This window comes from Macrobrachium rosenbergii, chromosome 17 (assembly GCF_040412425.1).
Source record: "Macrobrachium rosenbergii isolate ZJJX-2024 chromosome 17, ASM4041242v1, whole genome shotgun sequence".
NCBI lineage: Eukaryota > Metazoa > Arthropoda > Malacostraca > Decapoda > Palaemonidae > Macrobrachium > Macrobrachium rosenbergii.
This window is the reverse complement of record NC_089757.1, coordinates 13,112,554-13,133,333: the sequence shown is the minus strand read 5'-3', so window position 1 is coordinate 13,133,333 and position 20,780 is coordinate 13,112,554. Positions and strand designations below refer to the sequence as shown.

General features: G+C 37.4%; 1 protein-coding gene across 5 annotated transcripts in view; it reads right to left on the bottom strand.

Annotated features, from left to right (window-relative positions):
• Positions 1-2,034: 2,034 nt before the first annotated feature.
• LOC136847744 (choline transporter-like 1) overlaps positions 2,035-20,780 on the bottom strand; it is a 97,101-nt gene continuing 78,355 nt past the window's right edge. For all 5 annotated transcript variants that reach the window (XM_067119615.1, XM_067119613.1, XM_067119617.1 and 2 more), the window contains 5 exons: positions 16,938-17,091; positions 16,583-16,729; positions 10,759-10,912; positions 6,082-6,303; positions 2,035-5,812 (listed from right to left, as the gene is read on the bottom strand). In XM_067119615.1, coding sequence (XP_066975716.1) covers positions 5,615-5,812; positions 6,082-6,303; positions 10,759-10,912; positions 16,583-16,729; positions 16,938-17,091 — 875 coding nt within the window. In that variant the 3' untranslated portion in view covers positions 2,035-5,614. The remainder of the gene's footprint in view (positions 5,813-6,081; positions 6,304-10,758; positions 10,913-16,582; positions 16,730-16,937; positions 17,092-20,780) is intronic.

The following is a 20,780-nucleotide window of genomic DNA, read 5'->3' as shown; positions in this document are numbered from 1 at the left end:
TGGATGGTTGCGCGACCGTGTAGGGCTCTCGTTACATGGAGAACGGTCAAGGCCTTGTGAGTGAGAACTTGGATCATGAGATGTAAGAAGAGAATGGTCCCGATCCTGAGAACATTCCTCAACGTTGACTTCTTAATGGGGGCCTTGTTGTTCTTCATGGCCATGGCAAGATAACTGTGACTTGCAGAGAAGTCCGATCCGCAGATTTCTGGTTCTTAGAGGAGACTTCTCTCGACATGTAGCATTGGAGTCAGTAACTGGGTGACATTAATCAGCTAAAGCACAAGAGACACAGTTGTCTCTTGATAGGTACACACCTGTGCAAAGCAAGTGAGTTTGGGGTGGCCCTAGATGAAGAAGGAACAGGTTTGACACTATTGTGTCCAGACAAACGATGATCGGCTGCAGGAGGACCGGAGAGTGAATCTGGAGAGGGCCTGTGAATCTTCTTGCGTGGAGGTGGTATGAAGTCTTTCTTCTTCCAACGAGTGATAGGGATGGAATGAACAGATGACGAGGAAAAAGAGGAAGATGAAGACGACGAGGAGATATAAAACGTCTTTTCCTTGATTTCATCAACTCTGTACTGCCATACTTCTTCAGAAGGGCACCTTTGACTCTATCCATTACAGAGCTTGAACAAGAGAGTTGGAAGCAGCAGACATACAAGGCCCAGGATGGAAGCTGATGGAAGTGACAGCCAGTGATGGGACGGAGTAGGAAAAGGGAAGAGTAGCCATGGAAACATGGGAGGAAGTCACAGAAACCGTAGCTTTGGAAGCAGTCATGGCGGCAGACACTAGGGCACAGGGAGACATGAAGTGGGACAGTAGGCCCCCAAAGGAGGGTATCCCTGGAAGGCCTAATGATGCTCAAATATACCGCAAAGCCTCTCCTCAGCTATGCCTGAAAAAAACTGTACAAGGGGAGCTGCTCCCTCCCTCCCTCACAGTAGGCGGGAGCCCCACCAAAAGAACTGATGCTACATCAATTACAAGATCTCCTGACCACCTCAAATCATCTAAATATGGAGCAATAGAAAAACGAGGAGTAAAATTTTCCTGAGAAGAAGATGCAATGAGAGGATATTTTGGCATGGAAGAGGTAGACCAAGAAGGAATGGAGGCGTCTGCGGCCATTGGAGGTACAAAGCCTTCCAAATGCTTAACAATCATGTTCCTCTTACAATATATCTCTTCTTACCAAAATTCCTCCACTGCTTTGGAGACCAGTTATGAGACTCGGAACAGAGGTTACTGACATTACAATCATTAGATCTTCATCTGCTACAAGTAGTATGTGGGTCTGTATCCAGAGTGGCTAAATAACAAAAGCATGGGTTATTACCAACACCTGGGCATCTTCTCTGAGTCCTGGATTGCTTAGATGATTCATAGTTTTGCATTTTCTGGGAATGCAAACAACACACAGATAGCACAGTGTAACACAGGATCTCACAAACAAAAAAGAGAATGAAAAGCCAGAACGCCAAGGCATAAAATGGGCAGGAAGTGCTAAAAACCACTGGCTTCTTAGTGAGAAAGACAGCGATCGTCTTGCTTGGAAGGTGGTTAAGAGAGAACCGAAGCATCACGGCATCTGCTATGGGGAATCAGGTTGGGCTCTGCCCACTTCTTTCCCCATTGGCTATCTCCTGTTGCCACCAAAACCCTGTGCTATTAATAACCAGATTCCAGCAAAGTGCTTGAGAAAATCTCTTATGTTAAGACCAAGGGTTTTTTCTATATATGAACAATGACAAGTTGTAGGATGGCTAAATAGAGGCCAAAAAGACAACGAATAGCCTTTGATATAAACGAAAATCCCATTTATTATTAAAACTCATACTATGTGTATTATTTTCAGTTGCATTGTAGTTTCTCATTTGGGAACTAGATTGTACGTGCTCAACACATGCAGTTTTGACACCAGTTCTAAAAAAAAAAAAAAAAAAAAAAAAAAATGATCCTAGTCTGTACATACAGTAAAGGAAAATATGTACTTTCACATAGGACAGAATAAAACAATCCAAAATGTAGTGAATGACAAAAAACATAATTGTTTTTTACCCCCTGAGGTTTATTAACCATCAGTGATAACAAATCTGACTTCCTAGAAGTACAAGTCATAATGAGTGTCTACAAACTTACATGAATATTTACGAATTGATGCTAAAAGTAATAATGAGGTATATACCATAGGGCAAATTGACCTTTAGTAAAAGCTGACTAATGAACAGTTAATCCCTTTCAAACCTTTAAATATCTATTCTGTACACCATAATTTTTCACAATTGGCAAAAAGTAGATTTTACATAATCTTGAAAAGTCCTAAACATGATCTTGAAAAGTCATAGCTCCTAAGAATATTTTTTCTGGCATTCTATTCATTCCAAAAACTTAGAAAATGTTCCTCCCACATATCCAAACCATCAAGCAAATCTCTTAAGCACTAACGTTGATTAAAAACCTCTGAGGATAATTTGAGACTTGTTTCTCTGATAGGCAAATGACATTCTAACCTTCCTTACAACATATCTACAAATAAAGGAATGTATTCATTTTATAATTTTGTACAAATACACTAAAGAGTTCTCCTGATAAGTAACAATTTGCAAACAGTCCTTAAGGAAATAACCTTAAATCCATACACAGCAAATGAAGTATATAATTTTCCATACTTGACTAAATGAGGCCATTTTTAATTCTTTTGAGATCAGTTCAAAAGCCAGCATGAATGTCTCCCATATCAAAAAAAACCAATATTCCCAAGTACAAAAATGAAATAAAGCTATTTTTATCAAAAATTTTGATAAACATCACAGATGTATGGGTACTTTCAAATATGTGCTCAAATCAGTAAATCTAAGCAATCCCTAAATTGCAGGAACTAATATGGAAAAACAGCACCCAAAAAGAATCATGCCAATCATATGCACCAGTTAATGGATACAAGTAAACATCATCAAAAGCAGTGGCATAATACAAGAAGAAGAGGACATACAATACTGTAACTTTACCCTGGCAACACAAACTCAGGGCAAATGAATTATACATAACTGCATTAAGAAAATAAATAATTACTTGCAAAAAAGCAGGTTAATGTGGCTTCTACAGTTATAAAAATGAACCTCTTGTAAGAGAAATGGTCATTTGATACATCAACTAAGAATCTGAAACTTTCAATCCACTTGTTTTTCTACTCTTAATTCTCTCTCTCTGATTTGATTGGTTTATTAAAGTCTGATCTGATGACCTGGCACTGAAATTGTTTTGTTTCCGTATACTCTGATTGAAAAAAATTACTTACATGCTAAAAATGAAACTAAAAAGGAGTTTGCTACAAAAAAAAAAAAAAGAAAAAACTGAATTAAGGGATAAATGTGACATGTAACTGATATGACAGATACCTTTAAGATATGACTTTAGCACAGCCACTAATGCAATTTTGTGAAGAGTAAACCCATGTTTACTGAACTGAATGAACTACTCCCAAATTCACTAAACCAACACAAGAACATAAATGGGGTGACTAAAATACCGTTTCATTTTTAATGATGCTATATGAAACTTATATATAGCCTCTTAAAAATGTCTTTCTTTGAGAAAGAATTAATCTACAATATGCAACTGCACCGTACGGTTTCTGCTGCTGTGAAATCTTTACTGTGTGGCTTCAAACCATTCCATTACATGATATCTTTGCTGGGGGTAGTGGAAGTTAATGACCATCCACAGACAGCCCCAAGCCCCAACAAATGGGAGGGTGCAAGGAACTTACAAGAGAAAAAAAAATTACAGTATCAACCCAACTGAGTTCTATAAACAAAATGTTACCCATGCAACACTAAGTACACATAAATGTTTAGTCCCAAAGAAAATGAAAACTATCAGCAAGTGAAAATGAGCATTGATAATGTTGGGGAACAATGGTAGGAAAGAGAACAAAGATGGGAAGAAAAATACAGTATGGTATATACAGGAGATTAATTTATAAGGAAGCAGCAACAAAAACCATTACCAGTAAGATCAGATATTCTCTTGAAGAGGCCTAAGACCCTTGTGTTGTGTGAGCTGTCAGTGGCATCTGTATGTCCACTTGTTTCTGTCTTTTAGAAAAAAAGATGGCTAGGTATCATTTGCTCTTTTCACAACCCTAACCATCCTATTAGGTTATATAGTCCTGTGGTTACCAACTTTGAGGACAAACTGGGTCCTACAACAAATGAGAATTCATCCTCTTCCATGTAACTATCCTTCTACAATTTTTTTGACCACCATGAGAGTCGGAGCTGCCTTTACATCCTCCTATATGGTGCTGTTATATAAGTGGTATTTGCCTGTTTAGCATCAGCCTGCTATCACAGTAGGGATCTGGAATAATTTCTTCTGGGTATCACATTCAAGCAAGGAATAGATATCTTAATGGCATGAGGATCCTCCTGACAAATGCAGCCATCAAAAAACTGTCCAAAATCAATGGGTCTTCAGGTTGGCAAATTTCCTTCAGAATGCTGAAATTAATTATGACATTTTAATTCATGATTAGGGCTGTGCAAATTCTAATTTACAATGGTGGTGATAGTCCAAAATCAACAGACTTCCAACCCTAGAGGTAGCAAGTTGTTCCATATTTTGTTTTATACATATACTGGTTCTCTAGCATGCATAAAAGAGCAGTAACATCCTGACAGTTTAACAATACAGCACATCTAAAATATATATATTGCAGTTCCTATGGGTAGCAAGTATCTTTAAAAATTTTGTTTACAGGTGCAGAACTTTTCAAGTTATTACAATTTAATGGAAGTGGAGAGCCTGATCACTCGGCATGGATGCATCATCATCAATATATACTTTTTAAAATTGTTGGGCTTTAACCAAGGCAATATGATGTCCCCCAAAAAAGATCCTGGTATAATGGTTTTGAGTTGCCACAGTTCATTAAATTGCATGTACATCCAAATGGAATTTTGGAAACAAACCTAATTCAGCAAATGGTCCTAGCCAATATGATCCTATTACAAGGTCATAGGGTAGTATACTTGAAAAAATGTTAGACCTACAAAGCAAATCTGATCTTCAGAGCTCTAAGATATCCACAAGTTTGGAAATCTTGGTTGTAAAATTATTAGAAAGACCTGAAAGCCCTTTACATTACAGTAGTTGTTCCCATAATTATGAAGTCCGAAAAAAAAAGTTCATTTACTTGTAAGTACAGCAAGTACTGTAGATTTACATTACTACAAACTTTTGATTTGTAACACATTAGCATGAATACTACTAAAAACAACATTGTAAACTCAGTACACATCACAACTTGCATAAAAAATTTGTTAAAGCTAAATTACTAAAGAAAGTAACTACATAAACAATGTAGTGGCAGTACATTAACAGAAAACATATAGCATTAATACTGTAGCTCTGAATTTGGAAAAACATTTAAGTACACTTTTAAGTATTATTAAGGTACATACAGTACAGTATACACCTTCCCCTTTACCATAACTAACTTCTATTAAAACACATCTCATACTAGTACTCTTTCTTACCTCAGTTTTTCAACTAAAAAAATCATAAAATTAAGTACAGTACCACATTCAAGTTTCATTCATTCACACAGTTCCCTCTTTGAATCTTATAGTTTCTGGAGGTTCTCGATGACGGGTCCTGCGGGAAGTTTTCCTATCTATGTCTTCATGTTTAACCATGAATTCATACAGTTCTTTATCAGCAACCAAATCTCTGCCATCTGTGGTGTCATAAGTATTATAGTCATCTGAGAAACAGAGAAATAAGGTGTCTACAGCCATCTGTAAAAATCATAAAAATCCAATTAGTATATAATAACTAGTTACTAGTGCCTCAAACAGCACCTACAAAATACGGTAAGCATTCCTAAGAAAAACAAACTGTTATGACACTTGAAAAAGTAAACCGTTTAGATTATAAAACTAATATGGAACTACTATTCTCAGTGAAAATACAAAGAAAATTTTACAATAAAAAAATTATTAAATCATATGTATATGAATTAAAAATCATTTGAAGCAATTACGAAATAAAGGTGAACTGATCCTACCTCATACACAGAGAAGACACAGTGTGTGATGAAAAAGGCAAACACTGCAGTGACAAACAAAGGAACAGCATACAGGTGCAATGTTTTATCACTATGAAAGACAGGAAGAGCAATGCAACATACAGTCCCTGTAACAGCTACCTTGGCTAAAAACAGCATCAAATCCCCAACACTGTTAACTGTAGCCACTTGTAACATGTTAGTAAGAATTACTCGCCAAGCCTGTAAACATAAGAACAAGCAATTATTCATAAAATATGAATAAAATGACTCTGATATGAGGATAAGTGATGATAAAAATAAGAGACGAAATCTGAAGAAAACTGCCCCTCAATTTTATCAAATTTCTCATATAGATACAGGATCTAATATAACTACCAAAGTACCTCTTTCTTAGAGAGCCTCACAATTACCAGTATCATCCACAATAAGCCTCACAATTACCAGTATTATCCACAATATACGAAGAAAAATCTCACCTCTGAGCTTATTTTTGGGGCCTCAATACTTGTGAAACCACTTGAATTGTTTTAGAAATATCTTGCAGGTCCCCTGAGCAACTTTACATTATGCAAATTGGAATCCAATGCCCCTTTCTTTGTGTCCCTTACAAACAAGGACAACAATGCTTTGTGCGCAATGTTAAAACTTTGTGATTTGAAGAAGTGTTTGGTCTATTACAGTACTGTACTGTACTGTGTTCTGGAAATTTCTGTCAATGTATTTATTTTAAATAACGTCTAACCTGATGCCCTTACAGCAATTTCCTGGCCCCATCTCCAGCCTTTTCTTTCTATCTGCATTAACAGAACCAAAGGGTAGGTGAAAAGGGGAAAAAACGGAGATAAGGGCAATGGCTTACTCTTAATCTATCATGTATCATGCAACAAAAATTTATACGTGGAAATAATTCAATGCTTTTTTATTTACTTTACTCTGGTGAATACCTGTAGGGAGCACTTTGAGTTAGGCAATTTTAGCCCATATAACTCAGTCCACTAGTATGGCCAAGTGAGAAAATCCAGAGGGACAACAACTATCCCTTCAAGTAGAGTAGTTGGTCAAACATAAACTACTTAACAATCAAAGAGAATTCAGGTTTCATACAAGGTAAACAGAGTTCCAGTTCAATTAAAGTTTTTGGTGAAAAAAGCCTACTTATGATTCAAACTGAGGTAGATTGCTTATTCTGTTCTTAATGTACATTACATTTTACAATAAATGTTAACTCCTGACACTAGATTATGACATAACGTTTTCAGTAATGTGAAAAACTCCAAAACATCACTTTATTCTGATTCATGAAATAATTTTAATGGATTTATTGTTATGGCCCCACAGGTTCCACTGAAGGGAAATTGGCTTGTAAAAAAAAAAAAAAAAAAAAAAAAAAAAAAAAAATTAGCACAAAAACTGTTTAACTTAAAAGATGTAAGCAATGTGACAAACCCAAACATCAAAAGTGACTAATATTTCCCTTCCTACAACCCCTTGAACAATTGCATACAGCATTCACATTAAGCCAAACAGCATAAAGTATTCAAATTACACATTCAGTACAGAACTTGCCTTGCTGACAAGTTTGATCATACAATACCACGTCCCTAAATTAAAATAAGGCACCCTGCATAAAGTTTAAGGGTACTGTTTCTCAAAGTTACTGTTTGAAATTGGTGACCACAAGACACGAGGACAATTGTTGTTAGAATGACATAAAAACAAATTTTCTGTGTAGTGTGTGACATAACAAGCGTAACAAGAAACAAATCTCGCAAGGAAATCTGTCCCCATCCTTTGTCAATGTCAAGGTACAGACTCTAGACAAGGCACAAACTCTAGGACAAGACCAGTATTTGTAGGTATTTTCTTACTACATTTCCTTTTACTTGCACAAACACAACTGTGATGAAATCTTGATCTTCAAGAACAGTATTACATATACTGTAGTTCGAAACAATGTCATATTTAGGTATTTAAATTTATTGCAGATATTCTCTCTGAATATTAGGATATCCTATTTCATGGCCATTATTATCCTAGGGTAGAGCAACATTTAAAATAATTCCTAAGTTTTTTTTTTACAAGAGTATGTCTATGCTTGTTAGTTCAATCTGAGTTTCAGGAATAATTCTGACATATTTGTAGAATAGTGTATTTTTATAATGAACACCGGCCTAACAAAACTAAATAAAAATACTACATAAACATGCTACAGTATACTGATTAATGCTGTGTTTTAAGTTGTTATTGACCATCTAGGTAATACACTCAAGGAAATGTATTTCTAAGTGATTGAAACCTACCTAACAAACGAACATTAAGGTACCATCCTTATTAGACTGGATGGTACTAAATCTCTGCTATCTAGATAATACTCAATGAGATGTGTTTCTATGCAACTGAAACTTGTCTACCAGTCAACATTAAAGATCAGATGGTACTGTACCTCAACTTATCAGTAACTACTGAAATGACTTGAGTGTTAGGACTCCTAATATTACACGGATAACTAATATATTATTGAAAGTATTAATTTAATATCAATAACAAGGACTGGAAAGTAGTATTTGCTACATCTTGCTGAGGTGGAGCAAAATTTTATTTTTTTAATAAAAAGATTGACATCAATAACCAGTGGCGTAATATCTGCCTAGACACGTTTTCCATTCCCCTACAACACAAAAAGCCCCCGATATTAAGGATAATAGGAAATTTCCGTAGTACATATTTCTTATAACTGCATGTCTTGGTTATCATTCTGTACCCAAGAAGTTAGGCTAAAAATAAAATTTTCCTAATTATTCTATAAACCAAAATTATCTAAATATATTGAAAAATGAGATTTAAAAACTGTCAAAATGGACAGCAAAAGCAGAAGGCATGACGTGGCCTTGCAGCATATTTAAAAATTCCCACCTTGACAACAGCACTGACTAGCAGAACTTGAAAATTATGCCTAAACCCCCACCTTAATAAAAGGAAGGAACAAATTTTTTACAGGGGCATAAGACTAGCTTTCCCCAGCAGATGAGTGCAACATTTTGTCAATATGGCCCTACAATTTTGAACATACTTTGGAGCACAGTTGGGGACATGTAAGTGATTCACAAGACCAAAGGGTACTTGGGATCTTGGCTGGCCTGCGAGCTGTTGCCACATCCATGTGAGACCAGTGAAGAAAAACTGGGCAAACACTACGCAAGGGAAAGAGCCCTCTTTCCTTGGGTCTTTTTCAAATCTTATCAGTGTGTCGATCTAAGGCACTATTCTGACCAAGACCAAATAGAAAATTCTTTGATACTGGTGGATCTGTCTTATGGTGCCCTGGAGGGACCATAAGAGTAAGTCCTCTGAGGACAAACTCAGCAGCTACGCTATCAAAATTTGGCCTATTGTCTTCTCTGCTTTTGCCATTTGCTGTATGTTAAAAGTATATTAAAAAAAATATAATAAAAACATATAAAACATAAAATACCTAATGAGCACCATATTCTTTGGAAGCTTGAATTTCAAGTCAATGGCCCCTGTGGGCTTGTTCCATATGAATGAATAAAAACATTTAATATAATAAACTGTTAACTTGAAATACATACTTATCCAGACCAAAAATGATACTAAACTTGTTTTGTTTACATCCCATCAATTGGTTTAGCCATGTAATTTTTCTTGTAATGAAAAATATGACGGATAACACTTATTTCCATACACCTTCTGTAATCACTACACACATCATTCACACTAGAGTGCAATGATAATCTCGGGTATATACAGCTATGTATGGCAAGGCTAGGTTAGCCTGAAAGCATTGCTTACACGTTTTGTTATTTTTCTTGTGAATGATTTAAAAGATTGTAAATTAGTATTTCTTAATAGAAACCAAAGGTTGGAATAAATTTTATTCTTCATTCATGGCAAGACACTCATGATTAGGGCAGAGAGAGAGAGAGACTATTTCTTTATTTTTTTGATAAAACAGAAGAATAGTTCACTTCTGTTTGTAATATTCTATTATGTACAATACATTTTAACTAATCATGATAGATTACAAAACATGTTTCTTAATGAAACAATCAAGATATTACTTTTCCTAATTCATAAAATCATTGATTGATCTAGTAGGCTAGTTCTTTTGATTCCCTGAAGTGGGCTCCATTTGCTGGCTCTTTTTATAGATTGTTATGTTATTACTGCTATTATTGCAATTATACCAATTATATTATATTGCTGTTATTATGGCAACTGCAGTGGAATTTCTTAAATCTCAATACATTTGTGTACCTGTGCTGATACCTACTGATGGTGCTGTGTAACACTGGGTCATATTTTCATGGGAAACTGATAACTGTTTTTATCTTTTTTGCCATATTTGTATGGGCTTTTCACTTTTCTATTTGATATTTGTTTCTTTTTTGTCTCATTTTGTGGGCTTTGTACTTTTCTACTTATTTTAGTATTGTTCTTATATAAATCTGCTAGTTGTACGAATATGTCATTATATTACCCTGTTCTCCTATTTCTCTAGTTTTCTTTTGTTCTTAGCTTCTAGTTTTGCTCTGCTTTCTAGACATTATCTTTAATTATTAAATATATGTCTGGGAAATATTTACACAGATGGGTGTACAACATGCACTGTAAGTTCTTCATATGATAGTGATACCAAAGAAGCATTACACTTACTATTTTTGCAGACTCACAGAATGCTGTGCCTCTTGTTGCTGTGACTGTGTATGCATTATGATTCATGTATTTGAGCAGATGCTCAAAACACCATAAACAACAACAACAGAGCTTCAGGCCACACCTTGCACAGATGTGTTCTGGGTCTTTGCACCTGCAATAAATGATAATGTAAACCTTAGAAGTTTATGATAATGGAAACTTTACTGATTTAACAACTCTGAGATAAAGAACTGAATGTCTATTAATTAATGTCATAGAAACTATAAAATTACAGTATATGATTTTACAGTACACTGTCAAAAGTAATTACTCAAGGTCATTACAAAGGAAATGTCTTCATGGCTTATAAGCAGTGGGTGAAACTAACCCCAATACTGCAACCCTATTAATTTAGTCACCAAATCAGTGAATTCAAAATGAATAAACACCACATAAGTGAGTGCAAAGCAAATGAACAAATTCCATATGGATTTAAATGAACAAATTCCATATGGAGTCATACCTCGTGCATTCATGTTTCTGGATTCATGGATTTGTAAAATTTTCATTGGAACCTAACTAATTTGTATTCATGATTTTTTCACAGATCTTCATACAGTACATGTACATTTTCTTTATTTTATTGAACTGTACCTTTGTTATAAGGCTTACTTTCCTGACAGTGACAAAGAAAACATCAGTCATTGAGTTTACAGTCCCATTTGTTACTTGGTTTTACCTTGCTGTGAGTGCAAAAGAAAATGACAGCCAATGAATTAGTATACGAGTAACATTAATATACTGTACCGTAAATGCGCTGGTGTGGCAAATACCCATTAGGCGATACTGTACTCTATTTTTATGTCAACTATTTTTTCCTGTTTTTAAGGGTAATGTATTAATCTAACCTTAAATGAAATTAAAGTGCTTTGGGAGCATGATTTGGATCATATTTAGGGTTTACACTCTAGAAATAAGCATTTAGCATTAGCATTTTTTAGTGACTCACACCAAACATTTGCTATCCTCCTGATCTGCGATGGGCTCTGGAACCTAACCTCGTGAATGTTCGAGGTATTACTGTACAGTAATGGTAAAACCAATGCTAACATTTCAGCTGATGCATAACTAAATAAAGAAATAGCCATAAGCTAGGAGTCATATTCTATTCAGGAACCCATATACATATTCCCTAGTGGTTACATTCCTATTTTCCTGTACTAGGTGAACAGCAATATTTTCTACTTAATACAGTAAATACAATAGACCAAACAACTGGTCAGCTGGTTTTCCTTCTGCTACTTCTATAATGAACTGTTTTTCTGATTAACTGTTTCTCATTCCTTCTTGTCACACACAAATCACCTGAATCCAGCTGCACCTCAATGGACAGTTGGGGTCTGCCCCCTCTCGATAAGTAGCACAATCTATTAAGAAGTGGCTACTGCACATGTGCAGTCTGCCATACTATTGACAAAAGACTGGCACAAAAAACCAAGCCATTACTTTCTATTGGTCAATGCAGGATGATCCCTCACCCAAATCCCATGCCTTTTCGTCAGGGAAGTGGGAAGGTTTTGAGGACTCAACAGCAACTACCAAAAATAGGTTTTTACTATGTCAAAACCTATTTTTTGATAGTGTAGTCGCTTGTTTCATCCTCAGGAAGCTTTACAAAGAAATTGACAGGTGACTTTGGGCTTAAGATCAATTTTTAATCCCAACAATCCAAAGAAAACACACTTTGGTCTGAGATCAAGCCACAAGTTCTTTATTCCAAATACCTCTCAGGTTTTGGTAACAAAGAACAAAAACTAAACACAAACTTATGTTTTAGGATGTAGTTCTACAGTGACTTACCTAAGCATGCTGGGTTTGGTTGCAGTACTGTCTACCTTCTCCCAGTGAAGGTTAGCATACTCACCATCAAGAAAACCCCTGGTTTTCCGCTGTAGTGCCTATGGGGTTAGGAGTAACCATACTACCTAGTGATACCCAGTCTAGTCAAATTTGTTCGAGCTTGTGGCAGCTTGTGGCAATAATGTTTTAAAAATACCATCTATGATGACCACCTACACATTCGGAGACTTCTTCGAAAGAGACATTTCTGAAGGCCAACGATGTACTTGCTTTCCTAATATCATGTGACCTAGGAGAGGAGTGTGGATTTGCCTTTTTAATGAGGGACACTAAAATTATTCACAGCCCTTGTAGAGAGAGTGGTTTATTTGTGCTACAGGGTAGGAAAATCGGACCTTCTGGGATGTCTGCCGTGACATCTAGGTACGGTAAACCTTCAGTGCTTGAACCGGGTATAATGTTTCATCTACTAAATTCAGTTTTCTTATCAGCAAAGATTTCATTCTTATTCTTGGCCAAGAATGATGGGCCAGGGAACAACAATAATTGATGGTCAGCTGTTTATGTGATGTATCATCCCTGTCTAAGAGAGCCCAGTTCACTAATACGAGCTCCTTATGCTAATGCAATCAAGAAGGTCGCCTTTTGTAGCATGTGAGTTGTGGCTGTATTGGGTGCGCTGAATTGATATAAGTCTAAGCACCTTGTTCAGGGACCAAGTAACTGGAAGCCTTTTGGGAGTGGGTCATTGTAGTGCAAAAGACTGCTAAAGGGAATTGACAATTTCTATACTAGGGTCAATCCTGAATCCATAAGGCAAGGGTTCCATTAATGCTGCCTTGTATGCCATGATTGTTGTAACCGCAAGGCATTTGTCTTCAAAAAGGTATATAAGAAAACTGAAAAGTGTTTCTATAGAAATCTCAACCAGGTTGTCAGTATGGATATAATCTAACCATATCTTCCATACGGACTGGTATTGTCAGATAGATGATGTCCGTAGTTTTTTCACTAGGCACCAAGCAATGTTTGGTGAGTAATTTTCACGGTAGACAATATCTAAAAAATCCACGAGGTCTTGGCTCAGAAAGGAGGATGCGTAGACAACTTTCCCTCCTACTGCCTGGGATAAAACAGTGGACGGTAATGGAATTGACCTCTTCGCCCGTTGTTGGAATAATAGGAACCAATGCCTGTTTGGTCAATTTGGAGCTATTAAGTAAGCTGTTCCCTTTGAAGGTTAAAAGCTTACTCAAAACCTTCAAAATCTGGGACAATGGAGGAAAAAGGTATATTGTCCTCCGTTTGTTCCAATCTTGTAGGAAGGCATCTCTTGCTGTTGCCTGACTGTCCAAGCTCAGAGACACATACACTGATAGTTTATGATTTTCGTATGTGGCGAACAGATCCACTTCCAGTTGTAGAAGCATGGTGGCTATTGTTTGAAAAGAGTGGTTGTCCAACATCCACTCTCTTGAGGCCGTCGTTTTCCTTGATAGAGAGTCTGTTATTACAATGAGAGACCCTATGAGTTGAATTACAGACAAGTACCACTTCCTTGCTTGTGCCATCTGAAGGATGGCTAGCATTATCATACTGAGAGGAGGTGAATGTGATACCGACCTCTTGATGCAGGACATTGCAGTCATGTTGTCTTGAACCAATAAAATGTGTCTCTTTTCCAGAGGTCTGAGTTTTTTGATACACAAAAAGACAGCCATCAGCTCCAGGAAACTGATATGACAATTCCTCACACTAGCTGACCACCTCCCTGCCACCTGACAATGCTCCCACTGTTCTCCCCAACCTGTCAACGAGGCATCTGTGCGTACTGTAACTCGTACAGATGGAGGAGTCAGGGTGACCTGTTTCTCCGCAGATTCCTTCTGGGTCCATGGCCGAAGTATCTCTCGAACTTTTTTATTCTTTTGATGAAGTTGGTTTCACATCTTTTTTCTTGCATGCGATAACCAGAATTTGTTCACATTTTTTACTTGCAATCATTGGATCTATTACTGATACGAACTGCAGCAGGCCCATCATACGTTCTAAATGTCTGGAAACTCTGGGCTGTGCAAAGAACGTTTTGAGGTCTTTCTTTATTCTGTTTTGAGTACTGATGGGGAGAGACAACAGGCTGTGAAGAGTATCCCAACATAGTCCCAACCACTGAAAGTCTGCTTGGCGTGAGGCAGGATTTTTTCCAATTTATTATAAAACTTTTTTGATTGGAGTCTGTTGACCACTGCTCTTAGGTTTTTCAAGCACTTTTCTTGTGGGCCCCAGATTGTCCAGTCGTCTAGGTAGGGTATTATATTCCTTTCTGTCTGAGTTCTCGAACACCTACCGTTGCTAATTTTGTAAAAATTCTTGAGGCAATATTTAGCCCAAAGGGCATGACTTTGAACCTGTACGTATCTTTCCCTATCCGGAACCCTTCCTGCAGGTTTTGACATTGGAAAACTGGGTTCATCTTTGCTGAAGATAAGGGAAAATGCCCTCTTATCTGAGTCCAATATACTCCATCACGTGTTATAGTATTTATCATTATGACACAATATCCAGCTACAAGACCAGGATAAAAGAGAATACTTTGGTATTAGTCTAGTCACCATGGAGCTCTGGCAGACCATGGAGGGGTAACTCCTTGAAAACCCAACAGTGACTACCAAAAATAGGTTTTTCCTGTCAAAACATTTTTTTTTTTTTACTCTTGTAGCTTTTCAATTATTATAGTAAAGAGCAGAGGGCTCAGGGGTGATTCTTGATGGACACCAACTTTTATCTCAAATTCTCCTGATACAATTACTGATGTCTTTACACTGCACCTGGTGCAGTGGTACAGAAATATCAAGGGCTTGAAGATTTTTTGGTGTCCCTTGCCTTCTTGCTTACCTAACTGTCTGTCTTGGTATTCTGCTATGTGCATACTTAAGAGCCAAAAAGAATACATGACATAATCTTATCCTCTATGCCTGGTTCTTGTACTGTAGATGCTTCAGTATGAAGACTGCTTCAGAATGACATCATTAGTTTCCATAATTTTTCTCAGCCTTTCTATAAGCACCTCCAATATTTTCATACTGTATATTTAATTTTATGGTGTTTATTTTATGAATAGTTAAACTTTCTTACATTTAGTTCCATTTTAGCATATTTAACTCCCATTCTAACTCTCCCCATTAACAGCTTTATTTGGAAGGGACATTACAAGTACCTGACATAATTTTTTTTTTTAAACAGATACATTATAGATTCCAGCTTTTCTAGTTGGTCATATCTCACAAAGACAAAAACTGTACAGATCTCCAAGCCATAGCATTTTGAGCTGTGATTCTCTGTAGTTCCCATGCACACCAGCATGTCACAGACAGGGGATGGATGCATCCCTCTATAATAGCATGGCCCTGGGGGATTACTCAACTATATATACCCACTCATAACACCTTAAAGGTCTACTGTATTTGTTTACCGAGATCAGACCCAGAAGCTATTAAAAAGAAACCTTCCCCCCTTGCTCAGAGATGTCAGATACTTAAGCTGTAAGGGTAAAGATGCTTGCTGTCCTAACTCACATTCCTCATTCTTTGTACTGTTGAACATATCTGAGCCTAATCCAATTCATCAACATCGATCTAACTTACTGGAAGTTTGGAATAAAAGCAGAGTTGTAGATGTTAGACAGCAGAAAGCACACTGGAAAGGAAGGGAAATTCTATACAGGCAGTCCCCGGTTATCAGTGGCCTCAGTTATCGGCAATAACTGGATTTTCGGCGACGATATGCGCCGATCTCCGGTTATCGGTGCTGATCCCCAGTTATCGGACCTGATATCCGGTTATTGCCAATTTTCAGTTATCATCACACCATTGGGAACAGAACCCCTGCTGATAACTGGGGACCCTGTAGTAGGTGAAAAAAATAAAAAAAGTAGAGCTGGGGACTGAAGGTACTCTCCCCTTCAAGAGTTTGTACCACTTACTTTTTTGTTGTCCACTGGATGATCAGCCGTGGCAGCTTACAAAGAGTGATAAGAAAGGACCCTTTTGCAACTGTACCAATATGATAAGAGAGAAGAGTCTGCCAAGACCACCAGACAGGATGTTTGGCTTTTGTACGGCCCTCTTGCCTAATAAAAATCAAGCATTTCATTAATTTAAAAAACATAACAAGGATTTGTACTAGTGAAAAGCTTTTTGATTTTGAAAAACATAAAGAAAGTCTGTAAAATAAAGTTATATTACCATCAACAAAATTACCAAAACGAGGATATGGTGAAAAGTGACATGATAATACAATATAAACTCATCAGCATACAAATGAATAGAAAGACAAACCTTGAAAAATACCAAGTAGAAACTGCTGAAGCAATGATCATCTGCTGACAGGCAAGTATGAACTCTGCCACCCATACCAGTCCTATCGCCCACACCCACCACAAAGAACGCACCCAGGTGGGATCAACATATTCCAACAAGAGTAGAGGAGGGGCTGAAAGTGAAAAACTGAGCTACATTAAAATTGTAGTTTATCATAACACAGTTATGAAACACCATGAAACAACAAGCAACATTTCCTACGTACGAGTTCACCATTCCTTACAATACATTTTCATTCATAATGCAAAACAATCCTACAGTTAATAACTGTTTGGGAAGTACAGTATTTCCTGCCATATAAGACCACCAGAGTATAATATGCACCTATAATTTGGCATGATATATTTAGGAAAAACAAAAATCCACACTTTCCCCCACTCAGATTTTGGCCTAAGACTAGTGGATATGGCTTCAGCTTAAAGCTATTCATTACCTTAATAAATTTACCCAGGATTTCATTCACAGAATAATTATTACTGTACTGAGAGTTTTAACCATTTTAGCGAGTTTATTGACTACTGTTTCCCAGTAAAAATCCATATATCAGTGAGGCTGATGATGATGTCATATTTTGTCCATGTAGGGTGTTAGCACCAAAATAACAATGGCTGTCTTGTAACTACAGCATCAGGACAGTAATCTAGCAGATTTTACATTAAATTTTGGTTTAATATTCAACTGATGATTCATACAATCTCAGAAGACTAGAACAAAATGTTGTGTAATTAAATAAGTCACAAAGTGTTCGGAGACAAATAATGTAAGGCCATCAAACAATGTGCTTCTGCATTATGGCAATCAGTTTATAGATGGATTAAAAAATGGAGATTACCTTTATTCATATATGCAGCAAATTTTAAATGAAGTAAAGATGTGATTTTTCTAGCTTTGGATGTTGCTTTCACTTATTCTAAAATGTTTTACAGCCTGGCCATTATTCGTTTCTTCACCTCCAGCTTAACTGATGAAATTTTTTAAGGTCATTTTCTCTACTGCATGGAGAATAAATAAAAATCTATTTTAGTTTTACTTGTGAGAGTCACCTTTGAGAATTAGCAAGTTTTCAACAGGTTGACAACTACAACGCAACTCTTAATAAATGTGTGATAATTACGGTAACTAACACTGAGAAACAGCCCTTTCTTTATTTTAGTGCAGCAGATAAAATAATTTTATCACTAAATTGCTTCAGTTAATGATACAAGCATGAAATCTGGTACATATCTCCATAGGCCACTTTTTGAAAATTACTGGGTGTCCACTCAAAATTCCAAAATGGCTGCCATTTTTCAAGATGGCCACTAGTCAAGGTTTTAACATGGGACTCATGTGCCTCTGGTCATGTTTTTATGCATCTGTTTTGGTTATGCACATTTTAGGCAGAGTCACCAAGCAAAAGTAAAATGTATTTCTATTAAAGATTTCATATAGCATTTATGAAGAAAGATGGCATCCAATATGGCAGCCAAAAACCTTAAATAATCAAATCACATCTCAGGATTCAGTAGGCATGGAAGAATGTCTTCCTGTTCACTATAACAGTTTGCAAGTCTATATATAATTTAGGCGGTGGTTTTATCTTTTAGTTTAAAAGAGTGAATGTCAGCGCACAACCAAGGCACACTGGTGACTTCACTGCTGTGTAACTCAGCATGAGGTTCAGTGTCAGCTAATCTTACTTTACTTACGCTGTACCCAGCTTTGCTTTATTGTTGTTTAGTAGTTTAGTGTCCCAAATGCTGTCTAATAGCCCTATATCAGTTAGCTGGTAGAAAGTATACATATACTGTAGCTGGTAGATCTAGTCACGACAGCCATGCCTGAATTGACAGGAGGTGCCAGCATGGGAGGGCCAAGCCAAGGGTAAGTGGGGCTCTACGTGGCTTGTTCATGTACTTACCTGGATGGTGTACAGATCACAAGGAACTTAAATGGCACTGGATGAATGATCGGGCTAGGTGTAGGGTGACCGAACCTAGTTGTATCCCATACATCAATGTGCATATCAGATTAAGGTGGTAAAAGGATAGCCCCTTGGCCTTAGTCAAGAGCTCATAATGGCAAGTGTAAATTCAATCACAGGCAAAAGGAAGACTGACTGGAGCAAATGTTGTCTTTGCCAAGAAGACAATAAAAATGAAGGTCTAACTCTTCACCCTTGGCCTCTGTATATCATAATCCTGAAAATGATGGGTACGTAATGACTTCACCCAATGTGCCATTGTTCCAGGAGATTGGTGCAATGCTGCTTAACTTTGACCCAGCAAGGCTGGATGAAGGCATAGAGACAACACTGCGACAAAACATGGCAAAATACCACAAGAGCTCTAGGGTCATGTTTAATAATGCAAAACTTGATTGTGCAAGAAAGCAAAGATCTACAGTTGAAGGTAGTGAACCACAGGAAAAGCATGCTATACAGTGTCGAATGAGTCATGACAATGAAGCATGCATTTTTTGTGAAAATGTGGCACCTGTATCAGATCTTCGACAACCAATGACCATGAATCTCAACAGGAGACTACATGAATGGCCTCACACACTTAATGATAGTAAATTACTGGCAAAACTAGGTGCAGGTGATGCAATTGCACAAGGGCTGAAATACCACCTTGTATGTTCATCAAGTCTGAAAGCAGATACAAGGTCCAAAAGGGGACATGGGGGAAAACGCAAAGTGACAGAAAAGAACACCATTCCTTCAAACTGGCAAAACATCTTGAGGCACAATGACAAGAAGTCAGAGCTTTTTCACTTCCTGGCAGACAAGATTGCTCAGATATCTGCACCAAACTTGGTTATTGTGACCAAGGGAACCCATGCACTTACCACTCACAAAGTGAGTACTTGAACTGGACAAATGTTCTCATGAGGAGGCAGACAGCCGCATCTCTGTCCATGCCAGATATGCTTCAGGACAGGAGAGTAAGTCTATCATGGTCAAAGCCAATGACACAGATTTCCTTGTCATTGGCCCGAGTGTGTTCCCAACTCTGCAAAGCATGGGTCTGCAGCAGATGTGGCTCATATTTGGCCAAGGACAGAGACTTTGATGGATTGGCATTCACAACCTGTACAACAATGTTGGTCAAGAGATGGACAAAGGCATGCTGTTCTTCCATGCATTTGCAGGTTGTGATGTGGTCTCAGCCTTTAGAAATAATGGAAGAAAACAGCATGGCAGACATGGGACATTTTTCCAGGGGCCACTCCAGTTTTTGCCAAACTCAGCAAGTACCCACCAGTCACTGAAGATGGTGATCTGAATATTCTGGAGAAGTTTGTGGTCCTCATGTATGACAAGTCAAGCACTGTTGACATTGTGGATGAGGCCAGACTTGACTTGTTTGCCAGAAAGCAGAGACCATATGAAGCCAGAGCAGTTCTGCGTCAATACACCAAACGTTCAGCATATCAGGCAGGTTGTGCATGGGGTCAGGCAATTCTGCGCCAGCCAGAGGCACAGAGTCCAGCTGACTGGGGTTTATAAAAGATTGGTGAAGACTGGAAAGCCTTCTGGACAGCCAACTCCCCATTGCAAAGAGTTGTGAACAGCATACAAAATGTGGCTGCAAGTCTGGTTGCCATGGCAAGTGCAAATGCTACAGGCTTGGGCTTACATGAACAGTTTTGTGTAGCTGCAAATGTGAGGTGTAATCATAATGTGAGGTGTAACTATAATGTTGCAAATGATGCTTCGTATACATCTGAATGAGAATTTTGTCACACTAAAGGGTGACAACGTGCATCTCTAAAATCTTGCTTCATTTCAGGCTATTGAGACAGTGCTTGAACATATAT